This window comes from Oncorhynchus keta, unplaced genomic scaffold (genome assembly GCF_023373465.1).
Source record: "Oncorhynchus keta strain PuntledgeMale-10-30-2019 unplaced genomic scaffold, Oket_V2 Un_contig_4287_pilon_pilon, whole genome shotgun sequence".
In the NCBI taxonomy this organism is placed as follows: Eukaryota; Metazoa; Chordata; class Actinopteri; order Salmoniformes; family Salmonidae; genus Oncorhynchus; species Oncorhynchus keta.
Window position 1 is genome coordinate 72,037 of NW_026287688.1, and position 15,464 is coordinate 87,500.

The following is a 15,464-nucleotide window of genomic DNA, read 5'->3' on the forward strand; positions in this document are numbered from 1 at the left end:
GCTAACAGGGGTTAGCCAGTTAGTTAGCTAACAGGGGTTAGCCAGTTACTTAGCTAACAGGGGTTAATAGTTAGTTAGCTAACAGGGGTTAGCCAGTTAGGTAGCTAACAGGGGTTAGCCAGTTAGGTAGCTAACAGGGGTTAGCCAGTTAGGTAGCTAACAGGGGTTAGCCAGTTAGTTAGCTAACAGGGGTTAGCCAGTTAGTTAGCTAACAGGGGTTAGCCAGTTAGTTAGCTAACAGGGGTTAGCCAGTTAGGTAGCTAACAGGGGTTAGCCAGTTAGGTAGCTAACAAGGGTTAGCCAGTTAGTTAGCCAGTTAGTTAGCTAACAAGGGTTAGCCAGTTAGTTAGCCAGTTAGTTAGCTAACAAGGGTTAGCCAGTTAGTTAGCCAGTTAGTTAGCTAACAAGGGTTAGCCAGTTAGTTAGCCAGTTAGTTAGCTAACAAGGGTTAGCCAGTTAGTTAGCCAGTTAGGTAGCTAACAAGGGTTAGCCAGTTAGATAGCTAACAAGGGTTAGCCAGTTAGTTAGCTAACAAGGGATAGCCAGTTAGTTAGCCAGTTAGTTAGCTAACAAGGGTTAGCCAGTTAGTTAGCCAGTTAGTTAGCTAACAAGGGTTAGCCAGTTAGTTAGCCAGTTAGGTAGCTAACAAGGGTTAGCCAGTTAGTTAGTTAGCCAGTTAGTTAGCTAACAAGGGTTAGCCAGTTAGTTAGCCAGTTAGTTAGCTAACAAGGGTTAGCCAGTTAGGTAGGTAACAAGGGTTAGCCAGTTAGGTAGCCAGTTAGTTAGCTAACGTTAGCCAGTTAGGTAGGTAACAAGGGTTAGCCAGTTAGTTAGCCAGTTAGTTAGCTAACAAGGGTTAGCCAGTTAGTTAGCTAACAAGGGTGAGCCAGTTAGTTAGCTAACAAGGGTTAGCCAGTTAGGTAGCCAGTTAGTTAGCTAACAGGGGTTAGCCAGTTAGTTAGCTAACAGGGGTTAGCCAGTTAGTTAGCCAGTTAGGTAGCTAACAAGGGTTAGCCAGTTAGATAGCTAACAAGGGTTAGCCAGTTAGTTAGCCAGTTAGTTAGCTAACAAGGGTTAGCCAGTTAGTTAGCCAGTTAGTTAGCTAACAAGGGTTAGCCAGTTAGGTAGCTAACAAGGGTTAGCCAGTTAGTTAGCCAGTTAGTTAGCTAACAAGGGTTAGCCAGTTAGTTAGCCAGTTAGGTAGCTAACAAGGGTTAGCCAGTTAGTTAGCCAGTTAGTTAGCTAACAAGGGTTAGCCAGTTAGTTAGCCAGTTAGTTAGCTAACAAGGGTTAGCCAGTTAGGTAGGTAACAAGGGTTAGCCAGTTAGGTAGCCAGTTAGTTAGCTAACGTTAGCCAGTTAGGTAGGTAACAAGGGTTAGCCAGTTAGGTAGCCAGTTAGTTAGCTAACAAGGGTTAGCCAGTTAGTTAGCCAGTTAGTTAGCTAACAAGGGATAGCCAGTTAGTTAGCTAACAAGGGTTAGCCAGTTAGTTAGCCAGTTAGTTAGCTAACAAGGGTTAGCCAGTTAGTTAGCCAGTTAGGTAGCTAACAAGGGTTAGCCAGTTAGATAGCTAACAAGGGTTAGCCAGTTAGTTAGCCAGTTAGTTAGCTAACAAGGGTTAGCCAGTTAGTTAGCCAGTTAGTTAGCTAACAAGGGTTAGCCAGTTAGTTAGCCAGTTAGGTAGCTAACAAGGGTTAGCCAGTTAGTTAGCCAGTTAGTTAGCTAACAAGGGTTAGCCAGTTAGGTAGCCAGTTAGTTAGCTAACAAGGGTTAGCCAGTTAGGTAGGTAACAAGGGTTAGCCAGTTAGGTAGCCAGTTAGTTAGCTAACGTTAGCCAGTTAGGTAGGTAACAAGGGTTAGCCAGTTAGGTAGCCAGTTAGTTAGCTAACAAGGGTTAGCCAGTTAGTTAGCCAGTTAGTTAGCTAACGTTAGCCAGTTAGTTAGCTAACAAGGGTTAGCCAGTTAGGTAGCCAGTTAGTTAGCTAACGTTAGCCAGTTAGTTAGCTAACAAGGGTTAGCCAGTTAGGTAGCCAGTTAGTTAGCTAACAGGGGTTAGCCAGTTAGGTAGCCAGTTAGTTAGCTAACAAGGGTTAGCCAGTTAGTTAGCTAACAAGGGTTAGCCAGTTAGTTAGCTAACAAGGGTTAGCCAGTTAGTTAGCTAACAAGGGTTAGCCAGTTAGGTAGCCAGTTAGTTAGCTAACAAGGGTTAGCCAGTTAGGTAGCCAGTTAGTTAGCTAACAAGGGTTAGCCAGTTAGGTAGCCAGTTAGTTAGCTAACAAGGGTTAGCCAGTTAGTTAGCCAGTTAGTTAGCTAACAAGGGTTAGCCAGTTAGTTAGCTAACAAGGGTTAGCCAGTTAGTTAGCCAGTTAGTTAGCTAACAAGGGTTAGCCAGTTAGTTAGCTAACAAGGGTTAGCCAGTTAGTTAGCTAACAAGGGTGAGCCAGTTAGTTAGCTAACAAGGGTTAGCCAGTTAGTTAGCCAGTTAGTTAGCTAACAAGGGTTAGCCAGTTAGTTAGCTAACAAGGGTGAGCCAGTTAGTTAGCTAACAAGGGTTAGCCAGTTAGGTAGCCAGTTAGTTAGCTAACAGGGGTTAGCCAGTTAGTTAGCTAACAGGGGTTAGCCAGTTAGTTAGCTAACAGGGGTTAGCCAGTTAGTTAGCTAACAAGGGTTAGCCAGTTAGTTAGCTAACAAGGGTTAGCCAGTTAGTTAGCTAACAAGGGTTAGCCAGTTAGTTAGCTAACAAGGGTTAGCCAGTTAGGTAGCCAGTTAGTTAGCTAACAAGGGTTAGCCAGTTAGTTAGCTAACAAGGGTTAGCCAGTTAGTTAGCTAACCAGAGTTAGCTAACAAGAGTTAGCCAGTTAGTTAGCTAACAAGAGTTAGCCAGTTAGTTAGCTAACAAGGGTTAGCCAGTTAGTTAGCTAACAAGGGTTAGCCAGTTAGTTAGCTAACAAGGGTTAGCCAGTTAGTTAGCTAACAAGGGTTAGCCAGTTAGGTAGCCAGTTAGTTAGCTAACAAGGGTTAGCCAGTTAGTTAGCTAACAAGGGTTAGCCAGTTAGTTAGCTAACAAGGGTTAGCCAGTTAGTTAGCTAACAAGGGTTAGCCAGTTAGGTAGCCAGTTAGTTAGCTAACAAGGGTTAGCCAGTTAGGTAGCCAGTTAGTTAGCTAACAAGGGTTAGCCAGTTAGTTAGCCAGTTAGTTAGCTAACAAGGGTTAGCCAGTTAGTTAGCTAACAAGGGTTAGCCAGTTAGTTAGCCAGTTAGTTAGCTAACAAGGGTTAGCCAGTTAGTTAGCTAACAAGGGTGAGCCAGTTAGTTAGCTAACAAGGGTTAGCCAGTTAGTTAGCCAGTTAGTTAGCTAACAAGGGTTAGCCAGTTAGTTAGCTAACAAGGGTGAGCCAGTTAGTTAGCTAACAAGGGTTAGCCAGTTAGGTAGCCAGTTAGTTAGCTAACAGGGGTTAGCCAGTTAGTTAGCTAACAGGGGTTAGCCAGTTAGTTAGCCAGTTAGGTAGCTAACAAGGGTTAGCCAGTTAGATAGCTAACAAGGGTTAGCCAGTTAGTTAGCCAGTTAGTTAGCTAACAAGGGTTAGCCAGTTAGTTAGCTAACAAGGGTTAGCCAGTTAGGTAGCCAGTTAGTTAGCTAACAAGGGTTAGCCAGTTAGTTAGCTAACAAGGGTTAGCCAGTTAGTTAGCTAACAAGAGTTAGCTAACAAGAGTTAGCCAGTTAGTTAGCTAACAAGAGTTAGCCAGTTAGTTAGCTAACAAGAGTTAGCCAGTTAGTTAGCTAACAAGAGTTAGCCAGTTAGTTAGCTAACAAGGGTTAGCCAGTTAGTTAGCTAACAAGGGTTAGCCAGTTAGCTAACAAGGGTTAGCCAGTTAGTTAGTTTACAAGGGTTAGCCAGTTAGTTAGCTAACAAGGGTTAGCCAGTTAGTTAGCTAACAAGGGTTAGCCAGTTAGTTAGCTAACAAGGGTTAGCCAGTGAGTTAGCTAACAAGGGTTAGCCAGTGAGTTAGCAAATGCTAAACCGTGTTAGCTATCTTTTTTTTTTAGTATCGTTGTAGCTAAGCTAACAGTATCGAGAAGGTGTTGTAGTTAGCTAGTGGCCTAGCTACTGTGTTGGGGTGACTCCCTAATTATAAACCCAGATAAAATGCAACAATTTAAATCCTAAAACATGACCAAACAACAAAATTGTTGGAACTTTTTATTTGAATTTTTTTACTGTAAACCGAAGGAGTATGAAGTGTGTGAGAGAAAGTTGTCCTTCTGTAGCTCAGTTGGTAGAGCATGGCGCTTGTAACGCCAGGGTAGTGGGTTCGATCCCGGGACCACCCATACGTAGAATGTATGCACACATGACTGTAAGTCGCTTTGTATAAAAGCGTCTGCTAAATGGCATTTATTATTATTATTATTATTATTATTATTATATTATTATTATTATATTATTATTATTGTCTTTACCATTTTAGGTAACCTTTTGGGGGCTGGGTTGTTAGCTAGTTAGCTTGTTAGCTACCGGCTCTTCTTGTTTTCATGGCAAAACGATGCTAACTAGTCAACCTGGGGAATCGTTGTTTCTCATAACTAGCTTATAATATCAGCTGATTTGATGTGGTTGATGAATCACTGTAGCAAGAAATACCATTGACATGTCCAGTAAACTGTACAGTTTTGGTAACTAGCTAACAGTGAAGCGGAACATAATTCACTATAAGAGCGGTTGGTGTATGTTCACTTTATTGTAGTGGCCATAATGTTTGTCCAGGTGGGGGCGCTGTTTTACCTCTGTCACCATGTATCAATCGCTGTAACATTTATCTCTCAGCACGGAAACATGGTGCAGGACACTGAGCTGTAGTAATGCCCCCTGGGCGTAGCCGGGATGCTGCCCCTCTGCCCAGGCTTGGGATGCTGCCCCTGGGTGTAGCCGGGATGCTGCCCCTCTGCCCAGGCTTGGGATGCTGCCCCTCTGCCCAGGCTTGGGATGCTGCCCCTCTGCCCAGGCTTGGGATGCTGCCCTCTGCCCAGGCTTTGGGAGCCGCCCCTCTGCCCAGGCTTGGGGAGCCGCCCCTCTGCCCAGGCTTGGGATGCTGCCCCTCTGCCCAGGCTTGGGGATGCTGCCCCTCTGCCCAGGCTTGGGATGCTGCCCCTCTGCCCAGGCTTGGGGAGCCGCCCCTCTGCCCAGGCTTGGGGGAGCCGCTAGACCCATGGTGGGGTTAGCAGGCAGGCTTTCTCTGTGTCTGTGTGGTCAGTTTGAGTAAAGGCAGGTTGGGGAGGGAGGGGTGACCGATGCACCTGTAGCCGACTCTCGGGCGGTATCTCCGGCTTTGTCTTGTGCTGGGGAGGACAAAAGGGCGACGTCTCGGGGCATGGGAAGGAGGGGTGAGTGTGAGAGAGAGAGAGAGAAGGGTGCTTGGACATTACATTATGTTAGTATGGATTGATCTCTGAATTGAATTGATAAGCAGTTGTTGACTTGGGCAGGAGCTCACTGAGCACAGTTGATAAATCAGCGATTGAAGATTTCTTGCGTGCTTTATGTGAATGGTAGATGAGTGATGAGGAACTCTTCTGTCTGTGAACATGTCCCAGTTTACTGCTTCTGAAAACATTCTAGATTCCAACAGTCCGGTTCTTCAGAAGGGTGAAAGAACCGGTTGGATTTGCTTGTCTACACACACACACACACACACAGACACAGACACAGACACAGACACACACACACACACAGACACACAGAGAGAGAAATACCTATTGTGTTGTCAGCCCGGTGTATCAATAAAGGGATATTCCGGGGTGTTTTGGCAATGAGGCCCGTTGTCTACTTCCCCAGTCAGATGAACTCGAGGATACCATTTTTTTATAGTGTGTTTTACAGCCCAGAGTGGTTAGCATCACGCTAGGCTAGCTGCTACATAGTGTTTTACAGCCCAGAGTGGTTAGCATCACGCAGGCTAGCCAGCCTAGCTGCTACATAGTGTTTTACAGCCCAGAGTGGTTAGCATCACGCTAGGCTAGCTGCTACATGGTGTTTTACAGCTCAGAGTGGTTAGCATTTTATTTTATTTATTTTTATTTTACCTTTATTTAACCAGGTAGGCTAGTTGAGAAAAGGTTCTCATTTGCAACTGCGACCTGGCCAAGATAAAGCATAGCAGTGTGAACAGACAACACAGAGTTACACATGGAGTAAACAATTAACAAGTCAATAACACAGTAGAAAAAAGGGAGTCTATATACAATGTGTGCAAAAGGCATGAGGAGGTAGGCGAATAATTACAATATTGCAGATTAACACTGGACTGATAAATGATCAGATGATCATGTACAGGTCTCTAGAGATATTGGTGTGCAAAAGAGCAGAAAAGTAAATAAATAAAAACGGTATGGGGATGAGGTAGGTGAAGATGGGTGGGCTATTTACCAATAGATTATGTACAGCTGCAGCGATCGGTTAGCTGCTCAGATAGCTGATGTTTGAAGTTGGTGAGGGAGATAAAAGTCTCCAACTTCAGCGATTTTTGCAATTCTTTCCAGTCACAGGCAGCAGAGTACTGGAACGAAGGCGGCCAAATGAGGTGTTGGCTTTAGGGATGATCAGTGAGATACACCTGCTGGAGCGCGTGCTACGGGTGGGTGTTGCCATCGTGACCAGTGAACTGAGATAAGGCGGAGCTTTACCTAGCATGGCCTTGTAGATGACCTGGAGCCAGTGGGTCTGGCGACGAATATGTAGCGAGGGCCAACCGACTAGAGCATACAAGTCGCAGTGGTGGGTAGTATAAGGTGCTTTAGTGACAAAACGGATGGCACTGTGATAAACTGCATCCAGTTTGCTGAGAAGAGTGTTGGAAGCAATTTTGTAGATGACAATGCCGAAGTCGAGGATCGGTAGGATAGTCAGTTTTACTAGGGTAAGCTTGGCAGCGTGAGTGAAGGAGGCTTTGATGTGGAATAGAAAGCCGACTCTTGATTTGATTTTCGATTGGAGATGTTTGATATGGGTCTGGAAGGAGAGTTTGCAGTCTAGCCAGACACCTAGGTACTTATAGATATCCACATATTCAAGGTCGGAACCATCCAGTGTGGTGATGCTGGTCAGGCGTGCGGGTGCAGGCAGCGAATCGGTTGAAAAGCATGCATTTGGTTTTTACAAGCGTTTAAGAGCAGTTGGAGGCCAGGGAAGGAGTGTTGTATGGCATTGAAGCTCGTTTGGAGGTTAGATAGCACTGTGTCCAATGACGGGCCGAAAGTATATAGAATGGTGTCGTCTGCGTAGAGGTGGATCAGGGAATCGCCCGCAGCAAGAGCAACATCATTGATATATACAGAGAAAAGAGTCGGCCCGAGAATTGAACCCTGTGGCACCCCCATAGAGACTGCCAGAGGACCGGACAACATGCCCTCCGATTTGACACACTGAACTCTGTCTGCAAAGTAGTTGGTGAACCAGGCAAGGCAGTCATCCGAAAAACCGAGGCTACTGAGTCTGCCGATAAGAATATGGTGATTGACAGAGTCGAAAGCCTTGGCAAGGTCGATGAAGACAGCTGCACAGTACTGTCTTTTATCGATGGCGGTTATGTCGTTTAGTACCTTGAGCGTGGCTGAGGTGCACCCGTGACCGGCTCGGAAACCAGATTGCACAGCGGAGAAGGTACGGTGGGATTCGAGATGGTCAGTGACCTGTTTGTTGACTTGGCTTTCGAAGACCTTAGATAGGCAGGGCAGGATGGATATAGGTCTGTAACAGTTTGGGTCCAGGGTGTCTCCCCCTTTGAAGAGGGGGATGACTGCGGCAGCTTTCCAATCCTTAGGGGATCTCAGACGATATGAAAGAGAGGTTGAACAGGCTGGTAATAGGGGTTGCGACAATGGCGGATAGTTTCAGAAAGAGAGGGTCCAGATTGTCAAGACCAGCTGATTTATACGGGTCCAGGTTTTGCAGCTCTTTCAGAACATCTGCTATCTGTATTTGGGTGAAGGAGAACCTGGAGAGGCTTGGGCGAGGAGCTGCGGGGGGGCCGGAGCTGTTGGCCGAGGTAGGAGTGGCCAGGCGGAATGGCATGAAATGCTTGTTGAAATTTTCGATAATCATGGATTTATCGGTGGAGACCGTGTTTCCTAGCCTCAGTGCAGTGGGCAGCTGGGAGGAGGTGCTCTTGTTCTCCATGGACTTCACAGTGTCCCAGAACTTTTTGGAGTTGGAGCTACAGGATGCAAACTTCTGCCTGAAGAAGCTGGCCTTAGCTTTCCTGACTGACTGCGTGTATTGGTTCCTGACTTCCCTGAACAGTTGCATATCGTGGGGACTATTCGATGCTATTGCAGTCCGCCACATCACGCTAGGCTAGCCAGGCTAGCTGCTACATAGTGTTTTACAGCTCAGAGTGGTTAGCATCACGCTATACCACCCACCTGGTAGTTTGGTGGATGGGACGACCAGCTCTCTGTAACCTAGAGAGCAACCAGTGGGTCCATCTCCTCTATACCAGGTTTCTTGTAGGATGACAACGTCTGTATTTCTGATTTCTTTGGCGATGTCTGGGTTCCTGCTCTTTAAGCCAAAGGCAGATGACCTCTGACCTTGTATATTCCAAGGATGAGATAGTAAAAGCCTTGTGTTCCATAGTGTCTAGTGTTGGTTTTAGGCCCAGACCATCTCTCTGTCCCTGTGCTCTGACAGACCCTGTCTGTGCAGTCCTCCTGGGCTGGGGGTGAGGGGTGGGGGGTCTGTAACCTAGGGGAGACAGTGGGGGCTCTTCCTCTAGTCGTGTGTATGAATAAGTGATTTTGTGATTCATTAGGTCAGTGCTGTATTCATAGTGTCAGGGGGTGGGAGGGAGGAACCAGGGTTGGGGGAGGGGGAGGCAGGGTGGGGAGGGGAGGGTTGGGGGAGGCAGGGTGAGGGGGAGGGCTGGGGGAGGCAGGGTGAGGAGGGGGTCTGACCTTGGGGAGGCAGGGTGAGGAGGAAGGGTTGTGGGGAGGCAGGGTGGGAGGGAGGGTTGGGGGAGGCAGGGGTGAGGAGGGAGGGTTGGGGGAGGCAGGGTGAGGAGGGAGGGTTGGGGGGAGGCAGGGTGAGGAGGGAGGGTTGGGGGAGGCAGGGTTGGCAGGAGGGGGGCAGGGTTGGCAGGAGGGGGAGGTTTGGGTGTGGAGGGAGGTTTGGCAGGGTGAGGAGGGAGGTTTGGCAGGAGGGGAGGCAGGGTGAGGAGGAGGTTTGGCAGGCTGGAGGCAGGGTGGCAGGGTGGGAGGCAGGTTTGGCAGGAGGGGGAGGCAGGGTGTGGAGGGAGGTTTGGGGAGGGGGAGGCAGGGTGAGGAGGGAGGTTTGGGGAGGGGGAGGCAGGGTGAGGAGGGAGGTTTGGCAGGGTGGGAGGAGGGTGAGGAGGGAGGTTTGGCAGGAGGGGGGCAGGGTGAGGAGGGAGGTTTGGCAGGAGGGGAGGCAGGGTGAGGAGGGAGGTTTGGCAGGAGGGGGAGGCAGGGTGAGGAGGAGGTTTGGCAGGAGGGGGGAGGCACGGTGAGGAGGGAGGTTTGGCAGGAGGGGGAGGCAGGCAGGGTGAGGAGGGAGGTTTGGCAGGAGGGGGAGGCAGGGTGAGGAGGAGGTTTGGCAGGGTGAGGAGGAGGTTTGGCAGGAGGGGAGGCAGGGTGAGGAGGAGGTTTGGCAGGAGGGGGAGGCAGGGTGAGGAGGGAGGTTTGGCAGGAGGGGAGGCAGGGTGAGGAGGGAGGTTTGAGGTCTCCACAGGAGTCACATTTCTGGGCCCTTAAATTGATATGAGGCCCCTTCTGTCTCTCTCTTGTTTCTCTCTCTCGGTCTGTCCCCCTTCTCTCACAATACTAACCCCCTCTCTCTCTCTCTCTCTCTCTCTCTCTCTCTCTCCTCAGGTGATGGCGTGGCTGTGTGTGTGTCCAGCTCTGTGTTTGTGGAGATGGTTCTAACAGGCTGTTGTCTGTGAGGACTGTGGAACACACTGCTGGCCCGCGGAGGCACCCTTAACACACACACACTCCGTGACACGGTGACCACACACACACACTCCGTGACACGGTGACAACGCACACACACACCCAGTGACACGGTGACACACACAGCGCTGCCGGTGCAGCGAGAACGGATTCGGACACACAAACTGTTGACTGTGTGTCCCAGTAGCGTGTGTGTGTGTGTGCGTGTGTGTGTGTGTGTCCACCACCACCATGCCGAGCTCCACTATCAGACGTTCTGTGAAGAACATGGTGAACAACTACTCCGACGCGGAGAAGAAGGTCCGAGAGTCCACCTCCAACGACCCCTGGGGCCCCTCGTCCTCTCTGATGTCAGAGGTGGCCGACCTGACCTACAACGTCGTGGCGTTCAGTGAGATCATGAGTATGATCTGGAGACGCCTCAACGACCACGGGAAGAACTGGAGACACGTGTACAAGGCTCTGACGCTGCTCGACTACCTGATTAAGGTAACGCCCCTGATACCAATATAATAATAAATAACAACAATAATAACAATAATAAATAACAACATTAGACACGTTGACAAGGCTCTGACGCTGCTCGACTACCTGATTAAGGTAGCGCCCCTGATACCAATATAATAATAAATAACAACAATAATAACAATAATAAATAACAACATTAGACACGTGTACAAGGCTCTGACGCTGCTCGACTACCTGATTAAGGTAACACCCCTGATACCAATATAATAATAAATAACAACATTAGACACGTTTACAAGGCTCTGACGCTGCTCGACTACCTGATTAGGTAACACCCCTGATACCAATATAATAATAAATAACAACATTAGACACGTGACAAGGCTCTGACGCTGCTCGACTACCTGATTAAGGTAACGCCCCTGATACCATTATAATAATAAATAACAACATTAGACACGTTGACAAGGCGCTGACGCTGCTCGACTACCTGATTAAGGTAACGCCCTGATACCATTATAATAATAAATAACAACATTAGACACGTTTACAAGGCTCTGACGCTGCTCGACTACCTGAAAAGCAGTAAGCGCCCTGATACCAATATAATAATAAATAACAACATTAATACGTTTACAAGGCTCTAAAAACAGCTGCTCGACTACCTGATAAAAGGTAGCGCCCCTGATACCAATATAATAATAAATAACAACATTAGACACGTTGACAAGGCTCTGACGCTGCTCGACTACCTGATTAAAAACGCCCTGATACCAATATAATAATAATAAAAACACGTGTACAAGGCTCTGACGCTGCTCGACTACCTGATTAAGGTAGCGCCCCTGATACCAATATAATAATAAATAACAACATTAGACACGTTGACAAGGCTCTGACGCTGCTCGACTACCTGATTAATTATAACGCCCCTGATACCAATATAATAATAAATAACAACATTAGACACGTTGACAAGGCTCTGACGCTGCTCGACTACCTGATTAAAATATTAACCCTGATACCAATATAATAATAAATAAATAATAAACAATAGATACGTTGACAAGGCTCTGGCGCTTATAATAATAAAAACAGTAATTAATAATAATAACAATAATAATAAAAACAGTAATTAATAATAATAATAAAAAATAACAATAATAATAAAAACAGTAATTAATAATAATAACAATAATAATAAAAACAGTAATTAATTACATAATAATAATAAAAACAGTAATTAATAGTAAATAATAATAATAACAATAATAATAAAAACAGTAATTAATAATAATAACAATAATAATAAAAACAGTAATTAATAATAATAATAATAATAATAAAAACAGTAATTCATAATAATAATAAAAACAGTAATTCATAATAATAATAAAAATAATAAATAATAATAAAAACAGTAATTCACAATAATAATAAAAACAGTAATTAATAATACAACAATAATAATAAATAATAATAAAAACAGTAAATAATAATAATAATAATAATAATAAAAACAGTAATTAATAATAATAATAAAAACAGTAATTAATAATAATAATAAAAACAGTAATTAATAATAATAAAAATAATAATAAAAACAGTAATTAATAATAATAATAATAATAAAAACAGTAATTAATAATAATAATAAAAACAGTAATTAATAATAATAATAAAAACAGTAATTAATAATAATAATAAAAACAGTAATTAATAATAATAATAAAAACAGTAATTAATAATAATAATAAAAACAGTAAATAATAATAATAATAAAAACAGTAATTAATAATAATAACAATAATAATAAAAACAGTAATTAATAATAATAATAAAAACAGTAATTAATAATAATAACAATAATAATAAAAACAGTAATTAATAATAATAACAATAATAATAAAAACAGTAATTAATAATAATAATAAAAACAGTAATTAATAATAATAATAAAAACAGTAATTAATAATAATAACAATAATAATAAAAACAGTAATTAATAATAATAATAAAAACAGTAATTAATAATAATAATAAAAACAGTAATTAATAATATAATAGAGGCGGGGAGAGGCGAAGGTCGAGAGCGCGCGTCCTCCGGAAACCCAACCAAGCCGCACTGCTTCTTAACACAGCGCCCATCCAACCCGGAAGCCAAGCCGCACCAATGTGTCGGAGGAAACACCGTGCACCTGGCGACCTGGTTAGCGTGCACTGCACCAGGAGTCGCTATGAGACAAGGATATCCCTGCCGGGCCAAGCCTTCCCGTAACCCGGACGACGCTGGCTTCTGGCCTCCCGATCGTGGCCCGCTGCGAACCCAGAGTCTGGTGGCACAGATGGCATAGACCACTGCGCCACCCGGGAGGCTCCTGCAGTGTTAATATGTTAATATGTTGTGTGTGTGTTCCAGACGGGGTCAGAGCGTGTGGCTCTGCAGTGTAAAGAGAACATCTTCGCCATCCAGACTCTGAAGGACTTTCAGTACATAGACAGAGACGGAAAAGACCAGGGAATCAACGTCAGAGAGAAGAGCAAACAGCTGGTGGTCCTGCTGAAAGATGAGGAGAGACTGAAAGGTGAGGAGGAGGAGGAGGAGAGGTGGTGGTCCTGTTGAAAGATGAGGAGAGACTGAAAGGTGAGGAAGAGGGAGGTGGTGGTCCTGCTGAAAGATGAGGAGAGACTGAAAGGTGAGGAGGAGGAGGAGGGAGGTGGTGGTCCTGTTGAAAGATGAGACTGAAAGGTGAGGAGGAGGAGGAGAGAGGTGGTGGTCCTGTTGAAAGATGAGGAGAGACTGAGGAAAAGGTGAGGAGGAGGAAGGAAGGGAGGTGGTGGTCCTGTTGAAAGATGAGGAGAGACTGAAAGGTGAGGAGGAGAGAGGTGGTGGTCCTGTTGAAAGATGAGGAGAGACTGAAAGGTGAGGAGGAGGAGGAGGGAGGTGGTGGTCCTGTTGAAAGATGAGGAGAGACTGAAAGGTGAGGAGGAGGAAGAGGGAGGTGGTGGTCCTGCTGAAAGATGAGGAGAGACTGAAAGGTGAGGAGGAAGAGGGAGGTGGTGGTCCTGCTGAAAGATGAGGAGAGACTGAAAGGTGAGGAGGAAGAGGGAGGTGGTGGTCCTGCTGAAAGATGAGGAGAGACTGAAAGGTGAGGAGGAGGAGGGAGGTGGTGGTCCTGTTGAAAGATGAGGAGAGACTGAAAGGTGAGGAGGAGGAAGAGGGAGGTGGTGGTCCTGTTGAAAGATGAGGAGAGACTGAAAGGTGAGGAGGGAGGAAGAGGGGAAGTGGTGGTCCTGTCTGGCTCTAGGGCTGTCTGGAGTCATGTACTGTCTGTCTGGAGTCATGTACTGTCTGTCTGGAGTCATGTACTGTCTGTCTGGGGTAATGTACTGTCTGTGAAAGATGAGACCACTAGGTCTGTCTGGAGTCATGTTGAAACTGTCTGTCAGGAGACCACTAGGTCTGTCTGGAGTCATGTACTGTCTGTCTGGGGTAATGTACTGTCTGTCATAGGACCACTAGGTCTGTCTGGAGTCATGTACTGTCTGTCATAGACCACTAGGTCTGCCTGGAGTAATGTGCTGTCTGTCTGGAGTCATGTACTGTCTGTCATGAGACCACTAGGTCTGTCTGGAGTCATGTACTGTCTGTCTGGAGTCATGTACTGTCTGTCTGGAGTAATGTACTGTCTGTCAGACCACTAGGTCTGTGGGGTAATGTACTGTCTGTCAAAGACCACTAGGTCTGCCTGGAGTAATGTACTGTCTGTCATAGACCACTAGGTCTGCCTGGAGTAATGTACTGTCTGTCTGGGGTAATGTACTGTCTGTCATAGACCACTAGCTCTGCCTGGAGTCATGTACTGTCTGTCTGGGGTAATGTACTGTCTGTGATAGGACCACTAGGTCTGTCTGGAGTCATGTACTGTCTGTCATAGACCACTAGGTCTGCCTGGAGTAATGTGCTGTCTGTCTGGAGTCATGTACTGTCTGTCATAGACCACTAGGTCTGTCTGGAGTCATGTACTGTCTGTCATAGACCACTAGGTCTGTCTGGAGTCATGTACTGTCTGTCTGGAGTCATGTACTGTCTGTCTGGAGTCATGTGCTGTCTGTCATAGACCACTAGGTCTGTCTGGGGTAATGTACTGTCTGTCATAGACCACTAGGTCTGCCTGGGGTAAGGTGCTGTTTGTCATAGACCACTAGGTCTGTCTGGGGTAATGTACTGTCTGTCATAGACCACTAGGTCTGTCTGGAGTCATTTGCTGTCTGTCTGGGGTAATGTACTGTCTGTCATAGACCACTAGGTCTGTCTGGAGTCATTTGCTGTCTGTCTGGGGTCATGTACTGTCTGTCTGGAGTAATGTACTGTCTGTCATAGACCACTAGGTCTGTCTGGGGTAATGTACTGTCTGTCTGGGGTAATGTACTGTCTGTCTGGAGTAATGTACTGTCTGTCATAGACCACTAGGTCTGTCTGGAGTAATGTACTGTCTGTCTGGGGTAATGTACTGTCTGTCTGGAGTAATGTACTGTCTGTAATAGACCACTAGGTCTGTCTGGAGTCATGTACTGTCTGTCATAGACCACTAGGTCTGTCTGGAGTAATGTACTGTCTGTCTGGGGTAATGTACTGTCTGTCTGGAGTAATGTACTGTCTGTAATAGACCACTAGGTCTGCCTGGAGTCATGTACTGTCTGTCATAGACCACTAGGTCTGTCTGGAGTCATTTGCTGTCTGTCTGGAGTCATGTACTGTCTGTCTGGGGTAATGTACTGTCTGTCTGGAGTAATGTACTGTCTGTCATAGACCACTAGGTCTGTCTGGAGTCATTTGCTGTCTGTCTGGAGTCATGTACTGTCTGTCTGTCTAGGTCTGTCTGGGGTAATGTACTGTCTGTCATAGACCACTAGGTCTGCCTGGGGTAATGTACTGTCTGTCATAGACCACTAGGTCTGTCTGGGGTAATGTACTGTCTGTCATAGACCACTAGGTCTGTTTGGAGTAATTTGCTGTCTGTCTGGGGTAATGT

General features: G+C 45.8%; 1 protein-coding gene across 1 annotated transcript in view; it reads left to right on the plus strand.

Moving 5' to 3' along the window:
* LOC127924556 (epsin-2-like) overlaps nt 1-15,464 on the plus strand; it is a 46,290-nt gene that overhangs the window by 713 nt on the left and 30,113 nt on the right. Inside the window, exons 2-3 of the mRNA XM_052509277.1 lie at nt 9,880-10,449; nt 12,848-13,013. Coding sequence (XP_052365237.1) covers nt 10,192-10,449; nt 12,848-13,013 — 424 coding nt within the window. The 5' untranslated portion in view covers nt 9,880-10,191. The remainder of the gene's footprint in view (nt 1-9,879; nt 10,450-12,847; nt 13,014-15,464) is intronic.